General features: G+C 41.1%; 1 protein-coding gene across 1 annotated transcript in view; it reads left to right on the forward strand.

Annotated features, from left to right (window-relative positions):
- Positions 1 to 27,154, forward strand: part of kctd8 (potassium channel tetramerization domain containing 8) — a 28,760-nt gene continuing 1,606 nt past the window's right edge. Inside the window, exon 1 of the mRNA XM_084133222.1 lies at positions 1 to 980. Within this exon, the coding sequence (XP_083989348.1) occupies positions 146 to 980 (835 nt within the window). The 5' untranslated portion in view covers positions 1 to 145. The remainder of the gene's footprint in view (positions 981 to 27,154) is intronic.

Genomic DNA, 27,154 nt, shown 5'->3' on the forward strand with positions numbered 1-27,154 from the left:
CAACTGTTTGGCAGTGAAGCCTTGACTGACATCCATCATTCCTGGACCTCTATGGATTCGTTGCCTGCTTCTTTTTGAGATCTTTCCAGAGTCGCCTCTCTTCATTCGTCTTGTGTTTACCTTGTCGCTTTGGTGTGTTTGGATCATGGCCATGAAGGAAACTATACTCCCTATCAGCGAGGTGTCAAGTCCGTACCCGGAGGTCGTGGAACTCAATGTGGGCGGCCAGGTGTATGTCACCAAGCGCTCCACTCTGGTCAGCATACCTGACACCACCCTTCACACCATGTTCACACGGTGCAACCCGCACGAGTTGCCCCGCGACAGCAGAGGACGCTTCTTCATCGACCGCGATGGCTTCTTGTTCCGATACGTGCTGGACTTTCTACGGGACCGCCAGCTAGTGCTACCTGATCACTTCCCGGAGCGGGAACGTCTTCAACGAGAGGCCGAGCACTTCCAGTTGGGGGAACTTCTGAGACTTCTGAGCCCGCGTGTAGCCAAGCAAGGCTCGCTCAACGACGAAGGCTGCCAGAGTGACATTGAGGAAAGTTCACAGAGTAGCGAGTTGGTGACTCGAACTGGAAACAGCGCCACCAACTATGCAACTTCCTCTTCCACCCTGGACAAGAGGTCAGGGTTCATTACGATTGGTTATCGGGGATCCTACACGATGGTGAGGGATAACCAAGCCGATGCTAAGTTTAGGCGTGTGGCACGGATCATGGTCTGTGGGCGTATCGCTTTGGCGAAGGAGGTGTTCGGGGACACTCTAAATGAAAGTCGGGATCCTGACCGTCCACCAGAGAAATACACCTCGCGCTTCTACCTGAAGTTCACCTACCTTGAGCAAGCGTTCGACAGATTGAGCGAGGCTGGGTTCCAGATGGTGGCCTGCAACTCAACCGGAACAGCTGCGTTTGTTAACCAGTACAGAGACGACAAGATCTGGAGCAGCTATACGGAGTACATTTTCTTCAGTAAGTGACAGAGCAGCTCTTGCAAACCTGCCTTCGCTGCACTCTAATTTCCTTTTCATGTATCCGAGTGTTCCCAACCTTATTCCCAAGAGATAGAAGGACATATTTCACAGCTCAATCCTCAGCCCTCACCCCCCAACCACCAAAAAAAAAAAGGAAAACATGCACTTCATTTTATGTGTGCATGCAAGAATGCATTTTTATTTATTTCTTTATTGTTTTTAAATCAAACCTTTGTAAAAACAGGTGTGACTTGGGTGCATTTCTCTTTCTGCTCACGGCATGCAAAGTAAATCTAAGTGTACTTGAAGATAAATTTGAAGTACTTGGCATCTGTGCACAGTTTGTTTATTATTTTTTATCTTTATTGAAGAAATGCAGACCTTGTAGGGTCCTCAAGAAGGAATGATTCCAGTCTTTTGCATGGCTTCATTTTAATCAATTTCCAAGATTTTTTTTTTAAAGCTATTTAGTTTTGACAGATATTGACCCTGTCATTTTTTATTATTTTTTTTACTGCAGCAAGAAAGATAACGGCTTTAAAATCAAGTATACTTGATGACCCCCAGGTTGGGAAATCTTTCTTTCTTTTCTTTCCCACTCTTTCCTTCTCTTTCGCTGCTCTTCTGCAATCTGCACTCTGCAATCCAATGTCGTTCCTTTAGCTTGTCTCACAATCACATGCTTTTTTTCTCTCTCTCGCTCTCTTTCAAACACCTAACTACCCATACACACACTCTTTCTCCTGCTCGCTCCTCTTCAATATGTAGTGACTTTGATGCTGTAATTCATTACAGTTCATGTAAATGTGTGTCATAACTGGGACAGCAAGAGCCTCGGGCCTGAAGTACTGAATAGAGAGGATAGTACACACTATGCAATCCCACGCACCACTTGTGTCCAATCATAAAGAAGCCAAGCAGATCAAAGCTTCCTCATTAGCCAATGTAAATCAGAGTTGGATTAAATGATTGCTGATTAGTTCATTCTTATTGGCCACCTCAGGTTTGTCATTCTTAAGTTGTACGGACAAGCGCTAATCCACTGCAGGCTGATGCTTTCACACTGCAGTAGCTGCGAGTTCACTCTTACAAGGTCTTAACATGCAGGGCAGTCTCTCACTGAGCTGATGTGATTGTGGTCGGGCCACATCGCTGGCAAGCTGGTTTGATTGATTTGTGATTGATTGGTAGCTGATTAATGGTGTTTCTTTTAAACTGTCTTTTATTGAATTTGTACGGTCCATATAACTGCTTGAAACATTTAAGCATGTTGTAACGGGTTTTGTGCTTGTGCACATTTAAGCTGAGATAAGGCAAAGCTGCGTGGACAGGTATAGAAGTGTGAAAACACGGTGATAAGGAAAAGGACCGTCTAGGTAGGAGGAAGAAAAATCTCACTTTGGTAGACTTAAGTGAGGTAATGGAACTTCAAGAGCTAATCCTACCGCTGCATGTCGCAGATAATGAGGCTGTGTGTGTGAGAGAGTGAGAGAGAGAGAGAGAGAGAGAGAGACAGTGAGTGAGTGAGTGAGTGAGTGAGTGAGTGAGTGAGTGAGTGAGTGTGAGTGAGTGAGTGAGTGAGTGAGTGAGTGAGTGAGTGAGTGTGAGTGTGTGTGTGTGTGTGTGTGTGTGTGTGTGTGTGTGTGTGTGTGTGTCTTTCAATGTGTGTCCGGTTAGGTTTTTAGAAGATACTTGAAGATAATGTCTAGATGTCCTAGAAGAGATGTCCACTCTGTGAAGCTGCCATATACTTTATTTAAGGTTTAAAGGTGATGTGTGTCAGTGTTTCAATGTTAAATACATTATCCTACTCCAGCTTAATATAAAGACACTGCAGGAGACACATTTCTAATATTTAAGTGGGTTTTTTTCCGTGACCAATTCTTAAATTCTTAAACTTTACATTCACTCCCCTCTCATCTTGAATATATGGTTACATTATATTATACAGAGACCAATATAAGTAATAGTTTCTTAGACTTGGGTTGCTTGAGCACTTCAGAGGCGCTGAGAAGCTGTTGTAGTCAATATGTGGATTGTCCTCCAAAACAATGGGTGGCACTGTGGAGAAAATATCAGTTGAATCAGCTAGAAACAGAAGTGAAAAGTAGTTTGCTGAACCAGAGACTGGCTGCATCCAAAATCTCTCTTGAGTATAGTACTTATTTTGAATTACTTCACGACTGCTAAAAAAGTGTGCTCTATATAGTATGAACGTGGGTAGTATAAATGTAATCTGGACGTACTACTGTAATACTGTTTTTCGCCTGCTATATAATAGGGAAGTATGCAATTTTGGATGCAGCCATTGAGTGGTGCAAGTATGACACTTGTCAAGTCACTTGTCAAGTATGACAGCGCATAAGTGAGTTAGCATTTTAGCACGTCCGGTTCTATCGTCCTGAGGTCAATGGGTTTTTGAATGGGGTTTTGGTTAAATGGCTGAAATAAGGTCTGTGGTGAAAACAAGCTCAAGACACTTTCACGTTTTATTCTACGACATAAAATACATCAATATTACCCCACTCTGGATTTTTTGAAGCTGTTACGTGTCTTGAAAAAGAGGTTGCTAACAAGTGTCTAAATGGGACTAAAGAGGCTGTCGGGGACATCCCAGTAAACAATTACCGTCTTTCAACGTTGAAATATGGTTGAAAATCAGTCGTTTCACCTTGGACTGGTTTACGACAGTAGTTTCGGCCGGACTGTTTGACTACGTGTTATCAACTGATCATCTAAGACAGGATAAGTCTGTCTTAGCAACAAACTACCAGACCAAGTCTGTCTGGTAACAAACTACCAAACCATGTTCATTATTATCTCAAATAAATTTAAAGAGTTTTACATATTCCATCAAGACGTTGAAGATTGACCTGTTTTCAACGTTGAAAAGTTGTAATTAGACGTTGAAGATTTATGTATTCAACGTCTAATAGACGACTTTTTGCTAGCTGGGAATAAACGTCATTAGCCGAACAGCTAAACTCAGTCCGATTCTACAGCCTCATTATGCTTATAATTGTGCTCTTCTGGGAATTTTTTTTTTAGATAAAAACTGAAAGAGTTGTCGGAAGCTTAGTGATGGTGACGTTGAATTCGTGGGACCGTGCTGTAGTTCGTTTATGGTCTACCTTTAGCTTTTTACTCCTGGCGACTGCATTTAGGCTTCAAAATTCATAAAAGTTGTGTTCATCTGTGATAATTATCTTGATAGACAAAACGTGCAAGTATCATAAACTTTTGTTGATCACAGTGCTTGTTTTTAGCGATAATCAAAAAGCCTATGGGGAAATCCTTGTATCACGTGTGCCTTGATAACCAATCACGTTACAGCCTTGACATCACTGAATTTCATTCAGAGTTGTGCAACAGTCAGTCAATGTTTGCGGATACCATAGAAGTTAATGAGAAGTGCCGCAACCTCCTACCTGTCGCGCAATTGTCTGTGACTTCTCTTATAAAACAGCATTTTTTTCAGTGTAAATTTATTCAGTTTATTCAGCGTAGTGAAGCCTTTCTTCCATTGAGATCCTTTTTTCAAAAGACCTCTGATCTCCTTCCCTGAGTAGCGAAGCGTTAGCAGGCATTTAGCTTTTTTCGGCTAAAATTGCAGGCTTTGCCTTCAAGTGACTTTAGCTGAACTTTACTTTTACTCTTCTCTACTTCATGTATAATATATTGTTCATTGGGTATTGGTGGACTAAACAACAAAAACACCAGTCATCTAGTATCCAGACTGACTGTGTATCTCTAGTATACTACATGTAGTATACTAAACTGTGCACAAGAACTTAAACCTTATTGATTTTTAGGACTTTGAGACTTTATGGGTTGACTTATGTTAAAAATCATTTATAACTGCAATTACATGCACATTTGGAAAAATGTATTCATTTTATCATCAAACTTTAGTATAGATAGATTTAATAGATAGATTTTTTTAAGTATTTATCTCATTTTATTTTTATTTCAAATGTATTTAGTATAGCAATGGAGAAAGTGTGCCTTTCTCTCTCTGTCTATCTGTCTCTCTTTTTAAATTTTGGACACACTCCTGTCAATTTATAATTTGCGTATATGATTGCAGAGGGAGAAGTGATGGAGAGCCAGAGGAAAGAAGGCGAGAAGTAATAAGTGCGAGAGAATGAGGGTGAGGGGGTGGAACGGTCACCGACGATCCCGACTGTAGCGGGGCTGTCGTTCAAGCTTAGCGTGATGTGTGTCCGCCCCGCAGGAGCATCAACGCCGGCTCCTTATCTCTGTCAGGATGCTAATCACAGCTCTGGAGTCTCCGATGAAGGATGCGGACATGCATCAACGTGCCAGAGGGGCTTACAGTACAATGGTTGCAGTTAACAATATAGCAGACCCCCCACAATTATACATGAGTCTAACACTTGTCATCCAGGGACAATAACACATGATTAGTAATATTTACACAGATAAGCATCACTTTTATTATTGCTCATAGTAGGGGATTTGAACAACCCATTAACCACACACTCTCAGGAAAAAAGGTACAAAAGCTGTCACTGTGGCGGTACCTTTTCAAAAGGTACATCTTTGTACCTAAAGACAAGAGTGCATATAAGTCCCTCAAAGGTACATATTGGTACCAAACGTGTACATATTAGTACTTAAATGGTACATATTAGAACCCTTTTGAAGGGTACTGTCCCAGTGACAGCTTTTGTACCTTTTTTTCTGAGAGTGTAAGTATTAATCTTTGGTGTATAACTTGTGCTGATATGAAGGATTCCTGTGTCTTGTTGAGGAGAGGAGTACTCTTACTTTACTAAATGATCAGACTTAAGATCTTACTTATTTTACTCTTAGACTTTCATTGAACGAAGGTCCAGAGTCATATATTCAGACCAGAAAATTATAGAGGCTTATTTTTTTACAAAATAGTGTATATATAAATAAAATGGTTTTTACTTGTTGGGTATAGAAAAGTTGTTTCAGAGCAAGTTATTGCATTTTGATGAAAGATTATAAAGACATTTTTTTCTTTAATAAAATGCACCAGGACCATGAATATGTAGGAAAGTAAACAGTGTCGATTTTGATTTCAAGTTGACTTTAAGTGAAAGACTTTTACTGTGTTTGTGGACACTGGTACGATTGTGATGATCCATGGTTTAATATAGACCAGTGTTCAGATTAGCTGTGGGCTGAATTTGATCATGCATGTTTGCGCTTGTCAGTATGTTTATGTGTGGGTGTGTTGTGAATGTGTGTGTGTGTTTCTCCACACATCCTAATTCGCTGCTGTTGTGATGCGAGTGTGCGGGTGGTTCACACTCTGTCGAAGGACAAATCAAACCTCTGATTGCATGCCATGATGGCCTTAACTCACTCAGAGGACACAAATAAATCTCTGTCATCTGTCTGCCGTCGATCTCTTGGTGTCCTCCATACCTCTGGATGAAGGAACTAAAGCCAGTCACTCTTCCCATGAACCGCTGCACTCAAGCAAAGTAAACAAGCTCGAAAGAAAATTGCTTGGTCTGTTTTCATCTTTCTCTTTGATTTTTCATTATGGCCAAACTCCCCAGGCCGTCAAAACAAACTGAAATGTAAAATTTTCTTCTGAGTCTTGTAATCTGGTGCCTCCACACAGGAAATTGTGGTAATTTTGACAGTGTTGTGGATGCTGAGTTACATCTCAGGCTCAGACTGGCATCCATGGATGTTTTTTTAAAACTCAGAACAGCGTAACATGGTTAGATCAATGCCTTGTCTGTGTTAGTGAGGGAAGCAAAGAGAAGGGAGAATGAGCAGGTCAAGGTTGAGTATATGGATCTGACACGCATGAATATTTATGCAAATCGATTCACATGTTCAGCAATTATTAACAAGAGTTTAAACAGAGATTGTGAGAGACATATACAGTGAAACCAGAGATGGATACAATAACCAGGGACGTATCTTTACAGTCTGGTGCTCAACACCTCCATAACACGTTGATAGCCTGAATTGCATGAACAGACCACAGACATTTGACACTTAAAGGGTTAGTCACCCAAAAATTTAAATTCTGTCATTAATTACTCCCCCTCATGTCGTTCCAAACCCGTAAAGGTGATGCTACACGGGGCAACTGTTTTGAGCAATTTTGCAGAGCGATGTTGCTTGGGCACTTTCCCTAACATTTTGAATATGCTTCCGAAATAATTTGTTTATAATCGAAATGTGCAAGATCTGAAGTTTAGTTTGGTATAAATGAAATGCACATGTAAACAAATATGTGAATTGGATTGCAATGTTTAGGCTTCATAACCAAATCTTTCAGAATCTGAAATCGGACTGGATTAATTCCATTTGATAAATTAATGCATGTTTTCATATTAGTGTCCAAAAAAGTCCCCACTGACTTTCCTTGTTATGGACAAAAAAAAGACATTTTCCAAATTACTTTTTTTTTGTATTCCACAGAAGAAATAACATCATACAGTTTTAAAAGGATGAGGGTGAGTAAATGACAGAATATTCATTTTGGTGATATATTATCTGTTCGCCCACAGGGAAATGGTATAACAAGCGATTACTCATGTGAGGAAGGAATCTAGATAGGAGACACATAAAAAAATTGCAAAGTGAATTTATCTTAATCTTTTTAATTTTTCAGTTGTTTCTCCAAAAGCAACGAGACTACACTTTAAAAAAGCAAATGGAGGGTTTTGCTTGAGTTTCTTGCAGCTTAGGTTTTTTCTCCTGAGACACATGTATGTTTCTTCTCTGTTGTTTTAGAGGAGATCTAAACAATATCTCTCAGTGCACAAAGACAGCAAAGGTAAGAGTCTGCAATATAAACTCAAATATTTTTCATTCAGTTCTTTAGAGACCAAATGATCTGAGCTAGGTTATCTACATTTAAAGTATTTTGTATTCCTATAATTGTCTCATTTCTTTTGTCTCTGTCTTTTTATTTCAGGTTATTTTAGGTTTTAGGTTTTTTCCCTATCTATCCATTCCAACTCATCCATTACAAAATATTAATACGTTTTGTAAAGACATTCACAAAATTTGTATTTGTGCACTAAAGTAATTTCACACACTTAAGCCTATGCCTTTAGATCTTAAGGTCATGAAAACATAAAATCACTGTGCAATTTTTTTATGTCTCTGAACTAGACTGCTTCCTTACATGATTAATCGCTTATGATATACCATTGCTCACTTACAGTAATAGGTTGATTTGGATAAATTCATCTGCCAAATACATAAATAAATGTAAATGTGAACTTGTCAAACAGACTTGTCTTACAAAATAATCATTCATAATCCCAAACCTGATGTTCACATTTAAAAACCATTTAAAAAAACAGCAGTCACAATGTCCGTCTTGATTTATAGGCAAATAATATAATGTAATTAGAAACCAAGAAAGCTTACCAAAGCTCCATTACGGCTGCTCATTTGTCTTTGTCACAGCACAGGGTTGTTGTGGTGTGTAAACACTGATGATGTTCTGTCAGTGTGTTTGGATGGTTTGAATGGTTTGTCACATTATGTAAACAAATTACTGCTGGGGATGAGAGATTACACTCACTAAATTACTTGAGTATGAATTCATACTGTGAAAGGATGACAAAAGTAAGGAGAACAATAGCTACATTTTCATTATCAGGATGCGACACATCTTTTGATGGGTTCAAGAGCTTAGCGCTGAAATCCTATTGTAATTATTAGGATTTTTGGTTACACTTTATTTTACAGTGCGTGTACTTACAGTGTACTTACCCAAGAAATTACTGGTAATAAAAGGTAAGTAGGGTTAAGGGTAGGTTTAGAGGTTGGTTCAGGGTTAGTAACTAGTTATAACCCAGTTATTGTAATTGCTATAATAAGTACATAGTATGTGCATGCAGAATAGGACTGTAAAATAAAGTGCTACCAGATTTTCAAAGATCAACTTTCTGCCCTAAAAGTGATTGGGCAGGCCAAACCGTAAGTCATAAAGGCTTGAAACTTTGAATGATGGTAGTAGTAGTAGTAGTAGTACCCGCCCCCCACCCCCCCCCCCAAAACGTTCAAAGTGGGTATGGCCACTTTTCCTAAAATGGCTATTACTCTTGAACGGAATGAGATAATTTCACCAAACTCGATACACCAATGTACGGGCTTAGTCTGCGGTCACGTGAATAAGGACGAAGAGACTGGCCACTTGGTGGCATTATAAAATAAAAAATAAAAAAACGAAAACTGCTATAGCTACGCAACAATCATTCTGATTGACTTGAAAACTGATATGTGGTGTCTTGGTACAAGGTGCCGTGAATGTTTATGAGGACATTAGCGTATCTCGATAAACACGGTGGTCGCCGGACAATGAAGTTTGAGCACCTGTCGGACAAGGTTAATGGAGGCCAATCAGAATGAAACTCGCTAGGCCCGTTTGACTCATGGCCCTAGAGGCCTGTAAGAAACTTGAAAGAAATCAATCACCGGGTGGCGCTAATGAGTTTTATGCCTCACGCTAATTTTCACACATACACATGATATTCATATCATATGTTCGATCTCCTCATTCTGAACCACGTTGGCTCAAGAACTACTGCTGTCAATCAAATTGTTCGTTAAATATTTTTGATTATTTTAAAAACCTACTTTTGTGAACAAGTCTGTTTAGGTCTTGACTCTTTAGGTCAATAATTGTCAAAAAAAAAAATGTTACTTTACCCTTTGGACAGCTATAACAGGGTCCTTTAAAAATGGGCTTAGCAAAATATACCCTAAACTAAAGGCTATAAATCCTAAACGAAAATGCAACTTCACGACATCAGGTGAGCATATACAACTTATGATTCTAAACAAGCATGCAGACTTTTATAGAGATCGGACCATAGCTGGCGCTAAAACTGTTAAAAAGCTTTAAAAACCCATATATATTAAATTGCCTGCATTGGCTGTAAATAGTCTTTTCCATCTATGATCTTGGTGGTTACAGACTTGTTAAAGAAAACATTATGCCTTTTTATGCATCTGCTTAAAGGCCTTAAAGCACTTGAACTCCGATAATTGCTGTTTGCAGCTTATTGTTGTTCTTATCTTTATTGCTTGCTTTATTGGTTTTATTGTGTTGCTCTAAGAACTATGAAAGCCATTTTCTGCCTCAAAGTAAAACTGTATACATATATAGCCTATATATATATATATATATATATATATATATATTGTGACTTTATATATCACCATTATGTCTTTTATATATATCACAATTTTAACTATTTCTGTGTAATTGATTTCTCGTAATTGTACTTTTTTATTTTTTTTAATATATTTATATCTTCATATTTCACAACTGTGACTTTTTTGTTATAATTGTGACTTTCATAATTATGACTGTATTTCTTGTAGTTGCAACTTTATATTTTATAATAGGACTTCATAATTTTTAGTTAGTTTCTCATAATTGCCAATTTATTTATCATAATTGCAATGTATATTTCACAATGTATATTTTTATTTTAAATTAAATTTAAATTGTATCTCTCATTAACATTTTATTTTTTACTCTGAGACTAAATCAGGCTTCAATAGAAAATAGACTTCCAGTAAAGTTTTTACAGTTCAAACCTCTGAACCTACAGATAACTGTGACTTTTCATCTAGCAGTTTGAGAAAACCCACTCAAGTTTCATCTATCTGCTGGTGAACTTATAAAAGCTCTCTCCATTTCTAATCCTCAGGGTGAATAAGAATATTCAGAATGAAAGAAATGGAAAAAGAAAGCTCTTTGACAAAATGCAGATGATAAGGTACACCCTGCCGCCCTGCAGGTGATGAACCGTGTTCTTCTCTCAATGGAGGAGCCATAAATGGCCTAAAAAGAACATTGTGCTGTAAAATTCAGCGCTTTCTTAATATATAGTAGGTTTTTCTCACAGTGTGTGTCTGTAGTAATTCTGCTGTACTTCAGAACTGAGTTATGATAATATTTCTGTATTATGATGTTATTAGGTGCATGCGGAGCACTATACGGCTTTAGAAACTGTGTACTGTAAGTAAGGAGAAATGCATTGATGTTGTGTTGATGCATTCTTCAAAAAAATAATAATTAAGAATCCACACCTTTTTGTAAAAAATACAAAACGAATTTTAACACAGACAAAAATTGTTTTTAACATTATTTTTTTAATCATAATGCTGTTGCTGGAATTGTATTAAAGAAAATGTTTTACCACTATGCATCATGCCTAAAATGTTCACTTCCTTTTCTACTTTATTTACTGATTATTTCACATTTAACAGCCACTTAATAAAAACAGCACACACAATATCCACCTTGATTTATAGGCATAAAATAATGTAATAAGAAACTGAGAAAAACCAGCAAAGCTCCATTACAGCTTCTTTGCAAGCATTGATATTTAATTCTGATTATGTAAAAATCTTGATATTTATGTCTTGTTTATATTATATTTCGGCACAACAAAAGTAATGAATGTTTTCCAGACTGGTTTTTCATGCACTTCCCCTTATTCGGACAAAATATTTTACCACTATGCATCATGCCTAACAATAACGCACAACCTTTTGTACTTTACATTAGTGTGGTTCATAGGGACGCAGGTTCGTGTCATGTCCTGATCTCATGCCCCACATCCTCTACTTTCCTGTCTAACTCTACTACCCTTTCAATTATAGGCATAGCCCATAAATTACAATGAGAAAAAGGTTTTATAATAAAGGCAGTCGAGCTCCTCCCGCTGGTTCTAATTAACAGAACAGAGATAAGAAGCACCGCCTCTCTTTCAACCCGCTGGCTAAATTGTAAAAAGCTTCTGGGCAGCAATAAATTTGCTCAATTGAAGTCATTTGGGAAAGAAAAGGAACCTCACACAGAAAAAAGGACAGTCTGCTCCTACCGTTTAGCTCTAATCTGTTTTGTATGTCCACTCCATGAAACATTCACAATCACTTGGTCAGAATGTAAAAACTTTCTCAAAACGATAATGGAATGTCATTCCAGTGGAAGTTACTGCTGCAAATCTCACAAAGGAACATTTTCCCTCGGGGTAGAAGATATGGCAGGACCATCACTCATTTATCTGACTACCGCAGGCCGTTATCTCGTCTCTAAGTAAAGAAGAACCAGGCTGCTGAAACATATGTAATGCTTTCCATTAGATAGGGCCGCACTATCTTTTTCCCTGGAAATGCTCAATCGTTGTATGTTCTTGCCAAGGTGAAGAATGAGATGGAGAGAATCTGCTGCTCCTGCTGTGTATTACTGACTCAACCAGGCCTTGACTTGTTTTGGGTAGTTTGTGGATTTTGCTGGCTATCGAAGGAGGTATCAGGTATGCAAGGTAAAATTTTGCACAGATATTGATCTAAATATATATATACATCTGCGATAATTTTATTTTAAAATGTTTACCTGTTTGAAATCTAGTCTTGTATGCACACTGTCTTGTCAGTTGAGAGAGCAGTAATGAAATGGCTAGAGAGTGAAAGAGTGCAAAAAAACAATAAATAAAAAACATCAAACTGCTCTGCACATTTCCCCAAGCACAGTCTCATCTATGTTTTTCTTTTTTCTCCCTATTCTCTGTGAATCTGTATAAACACGGCTGCAAGCTCTTTGACATGTCAAGAATAAACTCCTCTGTTTCTGTGTGCATGAGTGTGCGTGAGAATGAATTCTGGAATTGTAGCTTCCATCGAGGGTGGCGTTGTTATGAAGTGTTTGCGCTCCGACATGCCACAAAACAAGCCACTGTGAGTCTGAAAGTGACGAGTTTCTGTCTTGTAGAGTTCGCTTGGCTTTAGTGATCATTTCTCAGCCTGGAACTTCAACACAGTTTATATGAAACAAAGTGCTATTATTGCTCAACACTTCCTAATCCCTATCCTCTAACTAACCTGGTTGTGGTCTGCTTGCTCGATTCGAGGCAATTTAAAACAGCGTTTGCTGGCATTTTCACATATTAAATGTTTAAGTATTCATACATTGGGGTCCGAAAGTCTGAAAACACATTGAATCTAATTTAAACCTGGAAATAATACAACAAATGAAATTATATTGGAGAAGACGAAATGGTCTCAAATTGCTGGACTCCCTGTATATGTTGGTAAATTATGTAATTAGGGTTTTCACGGTACTAAATTTCAGTCAGCATCAATACAGTCAAATTTTGTGGTTCTCACTCTAGGTAACTCAAAATAAACAAAAATCGGCACACTGCTACTTCTGCTCCCAAAGATTTATTAAAAAGAGCAACGTTTCGACCCAAAGGGTCTTCGTCAGATTAAATGCCCGTGTGGTTTAGCATACATAGGTAAAACTCAGCGTTGTTTGAAAATGTGCATTGCAGAACATAGAAGCAATATACGTTTGAATGACCAAAATAATCCCATTGCTGTCCATTTCAATGCCTTTAAACACAATCTGTCGACTCTTCACTATTTTGGTATAGAACTAGTAAGAGTACCCAGAAGGGGTGGTGACATTAATAAGATCTTACTACAGAGGGAAGCTTTTTATATACATACACTTAATACTCTTTCTCCAAAAGGTTTAAAGCAACACAAAGGAACTTTTCCTCTTCGGTCGCCCTACAGGTTGGAAGCGGAATTGTCCATTACCGCTGTCGTAAATAATTTCGCCACCCGCAGTCTACTGTCGCACACACGCTCGCTGTTTATCCAGCACCGGCTTTGAATGAATGATGTCCACTGACAAGGTAGAGTATGTTGCATGATTTCATGAAAGTATGATGTATTGCGACATCAGAAACGAAGGAAAACTAAATAATGATTATTGTAACGCTTGCCGTAAAGCAAGTCAAATTTGTAGTTTTCTTATGTCTCATTCGAACTACAGAAACGCGACCTGGTTTGGCAAACTTGCATAGTGTGGTTATAGCAGATATAGGGCTGCAAAGCGAATCCAGAAGTGCCTTTCACCCTGTTACGACTTGATGAACCACTGATACGATTTTGGAAACATTATTTTAAGGTAAAAAATTTTCCTTAGTGTTGCTTTAAATATGGAGTTTGACTTGAAAATTTTCTTGTGAATATCTTTTGTGGGTTTTTTTTTTGTCTGTTTTTTCCTCTTTCTTTCAATATCATGTTGGTTCATGATCATGTATCAAGTGGTTATCTGTGTGTGATTAAGTTGTTACTGCACGGAATGATTGAGTAATTAGTTGGTATGATGGTTCACACTGATATAAATTGTATCTGTCTGTGATTGTTGCTTGCCTGACGAAGACCCTTTGGGTCGAAACGTTGCTCTTTTTAATAAATCTTTGGGAGCAGAAGTAGCAGTGTGCCGATTTTTGTTTATTTTGAGTTTGATGATTCATTTTGATCGAGCACCTGCCAATAAGTGTCTGGATGTGCACACTATCTCTTTATTGATCTCACTCTAGGTAACAAGAACGCTAGGGCAGAACCTGATTACGCAGTTACCTGACTAACGCAATTAGTGAAACAACAATATACCACTACTTGCTCCACACACATAGTCTTAGTTTTTTTCCAGTTTTCTTTTCAAGAGAAGCCATGATCAAAATTAACGCTAGAGATTGTTTTTGTTTGCTAGCCACCATTTCTATACCACATGTAAATGCAGCTGCACATCACTGAATGTGTCGCGGATTGATGATATAATACTCCAGTTGAGTCTTCTTGATTGTGTCCGTTTTTAATGCATTTTGACTGCCATGCAGTCTGACATTGATGACAACATGCTGTAAATAGAAACCTTTGATGCCCAGAGAGTGCTCAAACAAACACGAACAAGCAGTGTCTATTAGCGGGTACCAAATATATCCGGTTCTCTGTACTACCAGGACTGCAGAAATGCTTCTTTTTTTCTTTTTTTTTGTTTGGTAGTACCGATACGTTTGACAACACTAAATGTAATCTGTGTATGTAAAAGTAAAATGTAATGTAAATCTGTTCATTTTATGAAACAGAGTTGAAAAAACTATTGCTTTATTTTGTATCTTGCAGTCTGAGTTTACTTGATAACAATGGTTGTTTGGTCAAAATGATCCTCTGATTAAAAAAAACAACTAATTTTCAAAAACCATTTCAGAGCAAATTCATGATAAATTCCAAGATATATATTGAATGAGATATTGATTATTTTATAGCTCTGTTGCCAAACTCAAACAGGCAAGGAGTGTCTGCTATGGAGTGTTTGCACTTTTTCAATACGTTTCTGGTCTTATTGTGCACAATTATACCAGACAATTATACCAGACATCCCCAACAGCAATTTCAAAGTCCTTCTGTTTCATTTCTTTACTTTCATTAATTGTTGATAGTAAATTTGCTTTACAGACTCTGTAATGTTGTCCAGATGGCTGTCAATTAAATTTGAGTCCTTGTAAATTCCCTCTTCATTTCCGTGCGAAGGCATGGGACGGATCAGATGGATGAGTTGTGTTTCCTGTTTTTCATCTTTCTTGTTTAAGTCTTGCTTGAAGCTGGCATTAAATGATGTTGGCTGCAATCCTTACAATAAGAAAAATGCTTAGGTTATATTTAATGGTTTTGAAAAAGTTAATTTAAATCGGTTTATTGTGGGAACAAGGCATAATATGCCTCATATGCATAATATATATTATTATTAGTCATGTTTACATTAACATTTACGCATTTGCAAAACTGTTGTATCCACAGCGGCTTAGAGAGATGAAAACACTTTTGAATGTGTGTTTCAAACTTTCTCTTGCACTGAATCTAATGTAGTGAATTTTGTGGGGAAATCAGCAGAATTCTGTGGAATGTATTTCAGTATAGCAAAATGTTAAATAACATTGCTTGGTTTAGGGGATTTTTCTGTATTTCTACCAAGTGTTATGAATTTGCACAAAAATATAGTTTGATTGGATGCATTGCCTTTGACATCAACAAAATATATGGAGAGGATTTTTTTTTCTTCCCTTAAAGTTAATGACCATATTTATTCTGGTCTCTTCTCTGTGTACAGTCATATAGTTATCTGCTTTTTATTATTTGCATTTAGCATTGTTTTTTCCCTGCTGACTGATCAGAACCTACAGTATCTGTGTGAGTGAACTCAAACTTCATCATATTATATTCATTTTCAGGCATTAGAGTCGTTGCAATGTCCTGTTATAAAAAGAAAGTGAAAACCAGACGCCATAGTTGTATTATTTACAGTTTGTTCCATCATGCTTAGCGAGTCAAATGAAACTGAAAACCGTAAATCATGGGCATCTGTGTCAACCAAAATATCTCATCAGAAATAAACGCTTCTCTCCTTTGAGGTTTGCAAGAGAAAATGAGAGTAAATGTACAGAGAGGATGTGATTTCTATGACAGTGATTGTGGTGGAAAAATGAGCACACACAATATGTTTACAATGGTTTTATGCTAATTGTTTCAAGGACATGGTTTGGTCCCCAGAGACATTGCATGTGAGGACATCTGCTGCTTCTCAGTGCAGGTTATAATGTAACTTGTAGTGATGTTTGAAAGTACATTTGCATAGAGTTTTTTAATGGGTAACTTTTGGGTAACTTTGTAGCTTATAAATGCATTCAAATTAATCTAAAGTATAGTGTGTGTCCGTGCAAAAGTCACTTCCATGAAGCTAGAATGTTTTGGATGGTTGCCAGGGTGTTACTAAGCAGTTTTTAAAGTGTTCTAAATGGTTTTTAGCCTGTTGCTATTTCAGGAGGTTGCTATGGCATTGTAAAGTTGGTTACAGTCCAATATGTAGTTTTAGAGGGTTGTTTAAATCCCCTATACCCCTTATTACTTTTATATAGTAAATGTGATAGTGATGTTTGCCTTGCCATTATAGTAGAAGAAATTGAGCATTTTATTGCATGGAATTTTAATTACCATATATTTTGTCCCAGTCCCTCTAACATTATCAGCTTCACAATGACATCAAGATAAAGCACAATCTGTTTCCTGCTTCCAGTGGAACAGAGTCTGATTGGATCGTTTTATCATAGTCATCACGATTATATCATAACATACGCCAATCTATTGCATTATCACCACCTAAACATACTTTTATCTGTGTGAGTCATTCCTGAAGGTCACTTTCTGTAGTTCTCATGCCCTGCTGTTTGGCCGTGCAGCTGACGGCTAGACTCCTGTGATCTTGTGTTTCCCCAGTAGGATTATGGCCTTATTGAAATCCCTATCAGATTTTTGCTTCTTTTCAATCCTTCTCTATTCCTTCTGCAGAAATGCTTTGTGCATATCAATGATATATCAGCCATGTGTTCAACTTGTCTGTTTTTTCCCCCTTGTCTCTCTCTCTCTTTCCAATAATCCATTCTCCTCAGGCAAAGGTCAGGGTGCGTTCAGTTGTGGCGTCCGGGTACCGACGAGAAATGCTAAACAGATGCATACAGGGAGGGGTAGAGTTTCATTCCTCGAGTCTGAAATCTTCCAGCAATTGCTAAAAGTTTGTCTGGCATTCCTGGAATGCCTAATAAATGCCTCAGACTAATGAATGCACATTTTCTGTGTGAGTAAACCTCACTCCCATGATCTCAAATGGCGCTTTAGCAATCTTTAGCCTCCTTGTTAGAGCGCCAGCCTCCCACGCCGGAGACCCGGGTTTGAGGCCCGCACAGAGTGGGGCGATTAGGAACCGGAGGGGTGACATTGGTGCCGTGACCCGGATTTGAGTGAGGTTAAGGGGGGTGAGTGTAACGGAGGCTAGCTAGTAAGAGCTGTGCGAGTAAACCTCACTCCCCTGATCTCAGGAGGCGCTCTAGCAACTGATGCTAGAGAATGCGGTCTTTAGCCTTCTTGTTAGAGCACCCGCCTCCCATAATTGAATAATTTAATTGAATACTCGCCAAGATGGGTATTTTGACATAATTCTCTGTGTATTTGACCTTTTAGGCACAATAAGATCCGAGAAAGAACTCAATTCTGTTCACGTGAGCTGTTTGAGAACCAGCTTTATGTACGAAAATCATCTCTCAGAGAGAGATTTCTGAACTGAATTCTCTTTCGCCCAGTAATTCAAGAATGCAACTTCACTCATATTGGAATAACTGTCTATTATGAGAGCTGAATGAGTCGTTAGAATCCTTCTAAAAAGAAAGGATCCTTCTAAAGCGTCTCTGCCAGAGCTAATTGGTCTTTATTTCATGAGGGCAGAATGAGGGATAAACCTGTGTCTCTCTGCCAACAGCATTCTGACAGCTGAGAGGATAATTAACATTTTCAGCAGTCATTATCCAACCTTACTGTGTGTTTTTTTTTACATTAGTACTAGGAGCATTTGGTGTATTTGTTTAGTTTTTAATGATTATTATGTTATTTATATTTATTATGTTATTTATATTTATATGAGTTACGGAGTGACCGAGGCAGGTTGTCATACTTTTTATTCCAATGAATATCCCTCAGAGTTTGTTTACTTTTGAAAGTCAGTTTCTGTATAGACAGAAGTCTTGGCTACAAAAATGAATTAAAATTATTAAAAAATAATAATAATAATAATACATGATGACCTATTGTGGGGCAATTTATAAGACCAGTCACAGGTGAAGTGAAGCGAATATCGTTGATCATCTCCTAACAAGACCACATATATTAGATGGGAGATTAGATGGTAAGCAAACAATCATCTCTGTTACAACATGTTGGATGCAGGAGAAATGGGCAGAAATGAAGATCTGAGCAACTTTGACATAGCCCAAATTTTTAGGGCAAGGCGACCGGACCAGAGTATCTCTGAAACGCCAAGGCTTGTGTGTTGCTTTCGTTCAGCAGTAGTGAGAATTTACCAACTGTGGTCCGAAGAGGGACAAACCACAAACCGGTGAAAGGGTTTTTGGCGCCCAAGGCTCATTGATAGGCTATTTATTATTCGAATTGGCTGCCATACCAAATCACGCATACAGTATGCTTGCTTTTCTGTTTAAAATAGGCTAGTCATGGTTTGTGAACATATTCACTTTAATAACAAATAATTTACCGGGAGCGTTTGTGCTGGGTTGTGTAGGTTGTTGCTAGGCAACACATAAATTGAAACTATTTCATGACATTCTATTTAACACTTTAAAGAGGAAGCACATCTCATTGTAGCCTTAAAGGGGCATTCACACTAAACTTTATGTTCCATTGACTTCCATTCATATGCAAACGAATGTGTCAGACCGCAAACAATGTCCTATCACAACCACTGCAGTGTCCGAAGAAATTTTGCATGCAAGACCGCGGCTTTTACCCTTTTACCCTATTCCATAGTGTGCTATTCCAAATCCAGTGTGTTTGAAGATACTGGGTCTACTGGGTATGCTGGGTATACTGAAAATGAAAAATAATAGGTTTTAAATAAAGTTAGCGATTTCAAACTTAGAAGTTGCATTCTTGAATGCCGGAACTGTTTGTTATGGGTTTTAGTACTTTAACTTCCATTATTTGTAGGTCTGACCTCCATGTGTCACATCTCACTGCCTAGTTTGGAGATGTTTTATGATAGGACGTTTTCCCGCCTGTAGTGCCAGCACAGGTATCACCTCTTATTTAAGTGTTTTTATGCATTTCATTAACCCAATGACAATTTGATATAGACTGTATTTACTCAAAGGAGAGAAGCTATTACTGTTTTCCTTCGAGCCGCACATGTGCTAGACACACCAGTAAGAGCTAATCTGTGGATCTACATGTGTAATTGTTTTGTAAGAGAGATGGGAAGTGTGTGTGCATTTTGAAGCCATTCATTAGCCCGACTAGCTCATTTGCTGGAGGCCCTGATGGTTATTGCTGTTGTAGAGATTATGAAGCAACAGGAGAAATAGGATGAACAGACTGTTAAAATGCCTCCAACTCGCCACATGTGCCTTAATGATCAACTCACCATATGTTATTTAATAGCAGGATATTCTTTTTAAAACCATCCAATCACACAGAATGAGTTCACAAAGGCCGGTGAAACCCGGAATGGCGAAAATTGGAGGACGTTCCAGAACGTTCCAGCACTCAAGCTAATTCAGAACGGCAGGAGAGTGTAGAGGGAACATCTGTTGGGTTTAATAAGGTCATGCTGAGCTCTCTACAGCTGCATCTGAGGCCCCTTGACCTCAGCTAATGGATACGCTGCTGCTTCAGATACGCAGCTATGCAATTTACAGCATGAAGGTTGTATGTGGTCCTCTGACAGTCGATTATTGAGTGGGCTTACTCAACAATTTCAGGTTTTTAACATATCTTTGAAACTTAATCCTATCACCTAAAAAAGTCTAATCACCTACTATAGTAAAGCAATAGCACACGTCTTGACAATCATTCATGCGTTTAGAACAATTGGTGGAGGATGCTTTTTATTTTTCATACTTTACTTGTTTTTAAACTCTACTTAACTCTAAAGCCCCATTCACACCCAGAACCATGACTATAAAGATAACCATAACGATATCTATATTAGCATCCACATCAGCGCAAGATTTCATTCTGTTTATTATAAGTGCGTGCTGCAGTTTTGTTATCTGCCGCTTTAAATGCTTGAGCTCTATAAAGCAGGATGGCTTCTGATTGGCTGTCAATGTTTTCATCGTTCATGAGGGCCTACAAAAGTAAGAGTAATGCTTGGCTTAGATTGCTGGTGATTTACTGTTTTGTTTTGGTTTTTGCCTCCTGTTTCTCACTGTCTCACACTTTTTTTCCTTATGTCTAAAATTTGGTGGGGTTTTATATTAACAAAGTCGCTATTAAAATTGGATATACTTTACAAAAGGCTAGTAAAAAATAGTTAGAAAAGGTTAATAAGCAATTTTGTAAATGTCGATGTTGTTGATTACACTTGAATATTTGCTATTTTAACTATTTTTATTTTTGTCAGTGTGAAATACATACAGTAGTGTATACATTTTAGTTTAACTGTGGTGTGTGTTTAGTTCCCTTTCAAGGGAACTCGCGTTGCGTCGAGTTTGACGCTATGGGAACGCTTTGCGTGATGACGTCTTGAAGCACATGTAAAATCAGTCCAATGGTGTGGCGGAACGTCAGAGGCGGGTGACGTCACGTACCAGGAAGCTATAAAAGCCGGCCCGAAACAGAAAACGAAAGCTTTCTGAGTCTTCAGTTGCGCTCTGTGTGAAATCTGTCTGTATATTTGGTGTTGTCTGTCTATATCATATATATTTATATTCAGTATGGCGAGCGAGCAGCAGTTTAGAGTGTGTGTCCATCCCTGCCCGCGTTATTTAACGGGAGGTGACACACACACTCTTTGTGTTGTTTGTTTGGGAGAGGAGCATGCCCAGTCAGCACTCGAGGGTGGTGACTGTGTGCATTGCTGTGCGCTTCCATTGCGGACGCTCCGATCCCGCTTGGCTCGGTTCAATCCCGACCACGTTCCCCAGGGCTCGGGTCCCGCCGCGGCTGAGGCTCGGCGGCGATCTCAGACCTGGGGTTCGCAAATGGATCTGTCAGTGGATGTTGAGACGGGCTCTGCCTTATCTCAGCCTCTTACTGACAGATCCAGTGCCTCTCATCAGGGTGTGGAAGCACGCGCGGCGGTTTCTTCCCCCCCGATAGAGGCACCAGTACTGCAACTATCCAGCTCTGAGGAGTTGGATGTTGTGAGTATTGAAGCTGAGTCTGAGGATTCGCCACCTCAGTCTCATGCGTTTGAGGAACTGCTCGATGTCATTACTAGAGCTGTTGACAGACTGTCTATTGAGTGGCCAGAAGATAGGCAGGACGTTCGTTCGAAAAGTAAGCTCGACGAACGCTTCCTGCCATCTCGTGCGCAGCCCCAGCGCAGGAGCCTGCCGTTTTTCCCCGATCTCCACACCGAGGTGTCGAGATCGTGGGCGAAACCAGTGTCTCACAGAGTTTATACACCACAAACATCTCACTACTCCTCAATATCTAAATATAAAGAGTATGGTTATGGGGAGATGCCGAAGGTGGAAGAGACGCTTGCGGGCTATCTCTCTCCAGCAACGGCATCTTCTCTGAAAGCTCCTACACTTCCCTCTAAGCCAGTTAAAGTAACATCTTCCCTGGTTCATAAATCGTATGCAGCCGCTGGTCAAGCTGCAGCGTGTCTGCATACGATGTCCATTTTACAAGCCTATCAGGCTGAATTATTGGGGGATTTGGAGGAGGACGGGGGAATTGGACCTGACACTGTGGCCGAACTTCGCAGAGCCACAGATTTGTCTCTCAGGGCCACCAAGGAGACCGCTAAATCTATCGGGCGGTCTATGGCAGCCCTGGTGGCCACTGAGAGGCATCTGTGGCTCAATCTAAGTGATATCAAGGATAAAGAAAAGCATGTTCTCTTAGATGCTCCGGTCTCCACTGTTGGTCTGTTTGGTGATGCAGTTAGTGTTGCGGTAGCAAAATCACAAGAAGCCGCTAAGCAAGCTGCTGCTCTCCAGAAACTTCTCCCCCGCCGTTCTTTCTATGAGGCTGCTGAGCGGGAGCAGCCTCACTCCTCTAGAAAGAGCGCTGAGCACCGCGCCACTCAGAAACAGAGCGTTTCCTCCCGTGCTCCCCCACAAAAATCTCGGGGACACGGAGGGCGCTCTCAAACCCAGCAGTCTTCGAGGGGTAAAACGGATCTGCGGACCGTTATTACCGCCAAGAAGGCTGCTGGGAAAAAGTCCTGATGTCTGAGGGCTCAGGACAAATGAGGGTAGTCCCCCCGAAGCAGAGCGGTTAACACCTCTTTTCACGGTGCCCGTCTCTCTTCGGTGCCCTCAGGGGACCGTTCTGCCAACCCTGCCGCCTCCGGCGTTACAGGGCGCAGCGGTCTCCGGCGAGCACATATCTCAAGGTCCACCCGGAAACGTAGTGGCCTCGGGATGCCCGCCCCCTCTGAGGAGGGTGCTAGAGCAGTCTGTTTGGTCGTTCCCTGCCGGTGCGCCGTTACAGGGCGACGAACCGACTGCTCAACAGCAGGAGAAAAATACGGTGCCGTCTCTCTTCGGTGCCCTCAGGGGACCGTTCTGCTAACCCTGCCGCCTCCGGTGTTACAGGGCGCAGCGGTCTCCGGCGAGCACATATCTCAAGGTCCACCCGGAAACGTAGTGGCCTCGGGATGCCCGCCCCCTCTGAGGAGGGTGCTAGAGCAGTCTGTTTGGTCGTTCCCTGCCGGTGCGCCGTTACAGGGCGACGAACCGACTACTCAACAGCAACAAAATCCAGAAACCAGTCTCGAGAGACTGGTACCTCTAGTAGAATCTTTGACAGCGTGGAAGCTACTGTCAAATGTTTCTCGTTGGGTCCTGCAGACCGTGGAAAAAGGGTATTAGATACAATTCTAGTAATGCCCACCGCGGTTTATGGGGGTCCTGCCCACAATGGTGGGCCCCGAGCAGGTTCTGGTTATGGAACAGGAAGTAAACACTCTGTTAGAGAAAGGGGCCATAGAATATGTACCTCCCTCCAACAGGGAAACCGGGTTTTACAGCCGGTACTTCATAGTTCCAAAGTAGGACGGGGGATTGCGTCCCATTTTAGGTCTTCGAGTTGTCATGCAGCTCAAGTTCAAAATGTTAACATTGAGACAATCGTGCCACAGATTAGTCCGAGGACTGGTTTGTCACGATAGACCTCAAGGACGCATATTTCCATCCGTCCGTGTCATTGGAAGTTCCTGAGGTTTGCTTTCGGGGGCAAAGCATACCAATATCGAGTTCTTCCATTCGGCCTGGCTTTATCACCCCGCACTTTCACCAAATGCGTGGATGCAGCTCTGGCGCCTCTGCGCCTCCGGGGTATTCGCATCACGAACTACATCGACGATTGGTTGATTTTAGCTCAGTCGCATTAGATGGCGGTTCAACATCGAGATGTTGTTCTCGCCCATATGAAAGAGTTGGGGTTACGGCTGAACGCCAAGAAGAGTGTGCTTCTCTATTTTGAGGACCACTTTTTTAGGCGTGGTTTGGGATTCAGTGTCGATGCAGGCGCGCCTGTCATCGCCACGCTTCGATCCTGGCAGCTGTGAGAAGTGTAAAGCTAGGCCAGCTACTCACTGTCAAACAGTTCCAGAGACTGTTGGGTCTCATGGCAGCAGCTTCCAACGGGATACCTTTTGGACTGCTGCACATGAGGCCCCTGCAGTGGTGGCTCAGGACCAGAGGGTTTTTCCCCGAGGGGCAACCCATTTCGCACAATCAAGGTCACGCGGTGATGCCTACGTGCCTTGGTTATGTGGAAGAAACCTTGGTTCCTGTCCCAGGGCCCAGTGCTGGGAGCTCCTTGTCGTCGCAAACTGCTAACGACGGATGCTTCCCTCACGGGTTGGGGAGCGATCCTGAGGGTCGCTCATCTCAAGGTCTGTGGGAAGACCATCATCGTTCCTGGCATTCTATAGCCTAGAGATGTTAGCTGTCTTCCGGGCTCTGAGGAGCTTTATCACAGGTCTCAGGGGACACCATGTGTAGTACATACGGACAACACGTCGGTAGTCGCCTATATCAAGGGGGTTTGCGCTGGCACGCCATATCCTCTTGTGGTCCCAGGGGAAGTTGCTGTCACTCAAGGCAGCCTACATCCCCGGGGTCCAGAATATAGGAGCAGACACTCTGTCGAGACAGGGGCCGAGGCCCGGGGAATGGTGGCTCCACCCCCGAGGTGGTGGAGCTGATATGGAAATTATAAGTGGGTCTGTTTGCGTCTCGAGAGACGTCTCACTGTCCACTTTGGTTCTCCCTCACGCATCCAGCTCCTCTGGGACTGGATGCTATGGTGCAGACGTGGCCGAGGCTACGTCTGTACGCTTTTCCCCCAGTTGCTCTGCTCCCGGGAGTTCTGGAGAGAGTTCGCAGGGACCGGGTTTGCCTGCTTCTTTTAGCCCCGCGCTGGCCGGGCAGAGTATGGTTTCCCGATCTTGTGTCGCTCCTCGACGGGCCTCCTCTGGAGCTACCCGTCAGGAGGGACCTTCTGTCCCAGGCGGAGGGCTCGATATTTCACCCCCGCCCAGAACTGTGGAACCTGTGGGCTTGGCCTCTGAGGGGGCCCAGCTCATAGAGTCAGGTCTCTCAACTGAGGTTGTTGAGACCATTCTACAGTCCAGAGCTCCCTCCACGAGGAAACTTTATGCCCTGAACTGGAGAGTATTCACCTCTTTGTGTAGTGACCGTCGGTTGGATCCAGTCAACTGCCCAATTGGTACAGTTCTGGAGTTCCTGCAGGACCGGTTCACTGCAGGTCTGACCCCGTCCACTTTAAAGGTTTATGTGGCGGCCGTAGGTGCTTACCACAGTCCTTTGGGTGGAATGTCTGTGGGGAAAGACCCCTTTGGTATCTCGTTTCCCTCGTGGCACTTGGAGGTCCTCCTCCCTTTCGAAATCGGACCAGGAGGCTAATAATTTGCTTTGCCCTGTTCGGGCGTTAGACGCGTATGTCCACAGAGCTGCCCTGTGGCGTAAAAGTGACATTTGCTCCCCTAACAAGGGAGGTCCAGTGTCTAAGCAAAGGATGAGCAGTGGGTGGTTGAGACTATCTCACTTGCTTATGAGGCGGCTGGACAGCCTTCTCCTTTGGCTGTCCGGTCGCACTCTACGAGGAGTATGGCGGCCTCTAAGGCCCTTATATCAGGAGTTTCGTTACAGGACGTTTGTGATGCGGCAGGCTGGTCCTCACCGCACACTTTCGTCAGGTTCTACTCTCTGGATCTAGACTCTGCTCCAGGGTCTCATGTTTTGTCTTCCTAGTGCTGCTCACCAGATTTCACACAGGACAGACATTTGTAGCTATGGAGGCGTTGGTATAGACGTTCCCATAGCGTCAAACTCGACGCAACGCGAGTTCCCTTGAAAGGGAACGCCTCGGTTACGACTGTAACCTCGGTTCCCTGAAGAGGGAACGAGCGTTGCGTCACCTTGCCATATCTCCTTCATGCCTGTCAACACGACTTCAGACTTTACGAAGCTTTCGTTTTCTGTTTCGGGCCGGCTTTTATAGCTTCCTGGTACGTGACGTCACCCGCCTCTGACGTTCCGCCACACCATTGGACTGATTTTACATGTGCTTCAAGACGTCATCACGCAAAGCGTTCCCATAGCGTCAAACTCGACGCAACGCTCGTTCCCTCTTCAGGGAACCGAGGTTACAGTCGTAACCGAGGCGTTTTGTGCCTCCTTGTCCCAAAGCTCTGATGGTTAGGGATCTGTGTCCAACCAATGTGTCAGGTGTCCTGTTCTCAGTGGGTCTCCTTCAATGATCTGTGTCCTGAACAGAAACTGATGAAGTCTGTTTTCAGCTACGCCTGCATATCCACGTTTAATCACCAATTAGCAACTCCTCTGCATCACATTAAGAGACTTGCTGAAGCGTGCAGTTACAGCTGGCTCCTGATTCTCTGAAAAAAAACTATTATTTCATCATTATGAGACAATACAGAGATAATAGACAAAAGGTTAGATGTAGTTAGTTGAGTTAGCTGTGTTGGCCAGTTATAAAGCTTCATTTTCAATTTCAATTTTATTTTGCAGAACCAGAAAATCAAAAGCTGTCTCAAAGAACTTTGAAGCCTGGACAGCAAAGACTTCCTATACTTTAAGACTTGTCTTAATCTGTACAGTGTAAAGAACTTTCATATCCTCTGAACATATTTCTTATGCGTGTAATCATCACCGAGGCCTTGATATTGCATTGAAGTGCAGTCAGTTGCCATTTATGGAGCACATTTCCATGTTTTTGACCCAAGTGCTTTGGTGTTTGCTTGAGGCTGAATTATGTAACTGAGAACCCCTCTATCTCAATACATGCATGCCATCCGCTCACAGGCTTTTTAAATCTGTGGTTAAGAGGGAATGCAGCAAGGCTGTGTTGTGAATTACAACATATATCCATATTGAATGACTCAATTTTTGTGGGATGATAAGACATAATGCTTTGAAAAACGAGCCTTTAACAACATTGTATTGAAATGCTACACATTTCCGTAAGAGGATAGCAATCTATTTTTAAAAAGAGTCATATTCTTTTCTGTTTACATATTCTGAGCTGCATTCCTAGACAACATGCCATGGCATCATAATCACAATCCCAACCGTGTGTTTCAAAAAGGAGGCAGCAACGTTTTAAGATATCTTGTTTGGCCGAAGGTAACATCTCATGTATTCTTGTATGGGGAAGGAAAAATCTCAGTGGAAAAAGATAACAAATGAAGCAAAAGCAATGTACATACTTTTAATTCGAATAAAAAATTAAACTGATCAGTCCGTATTGAAACAT

Source organism: Abramis brama (genome assembly GCF_963993115.1).
Source record: "Abramis brama genome assembly, chromosome: 13".
Lineage (NCBI taxonomy): Eukaryota > Metazoa > Chordata > Actinopteri > Cypriniformes > Leuciscidae > Abramis > Abramis brama.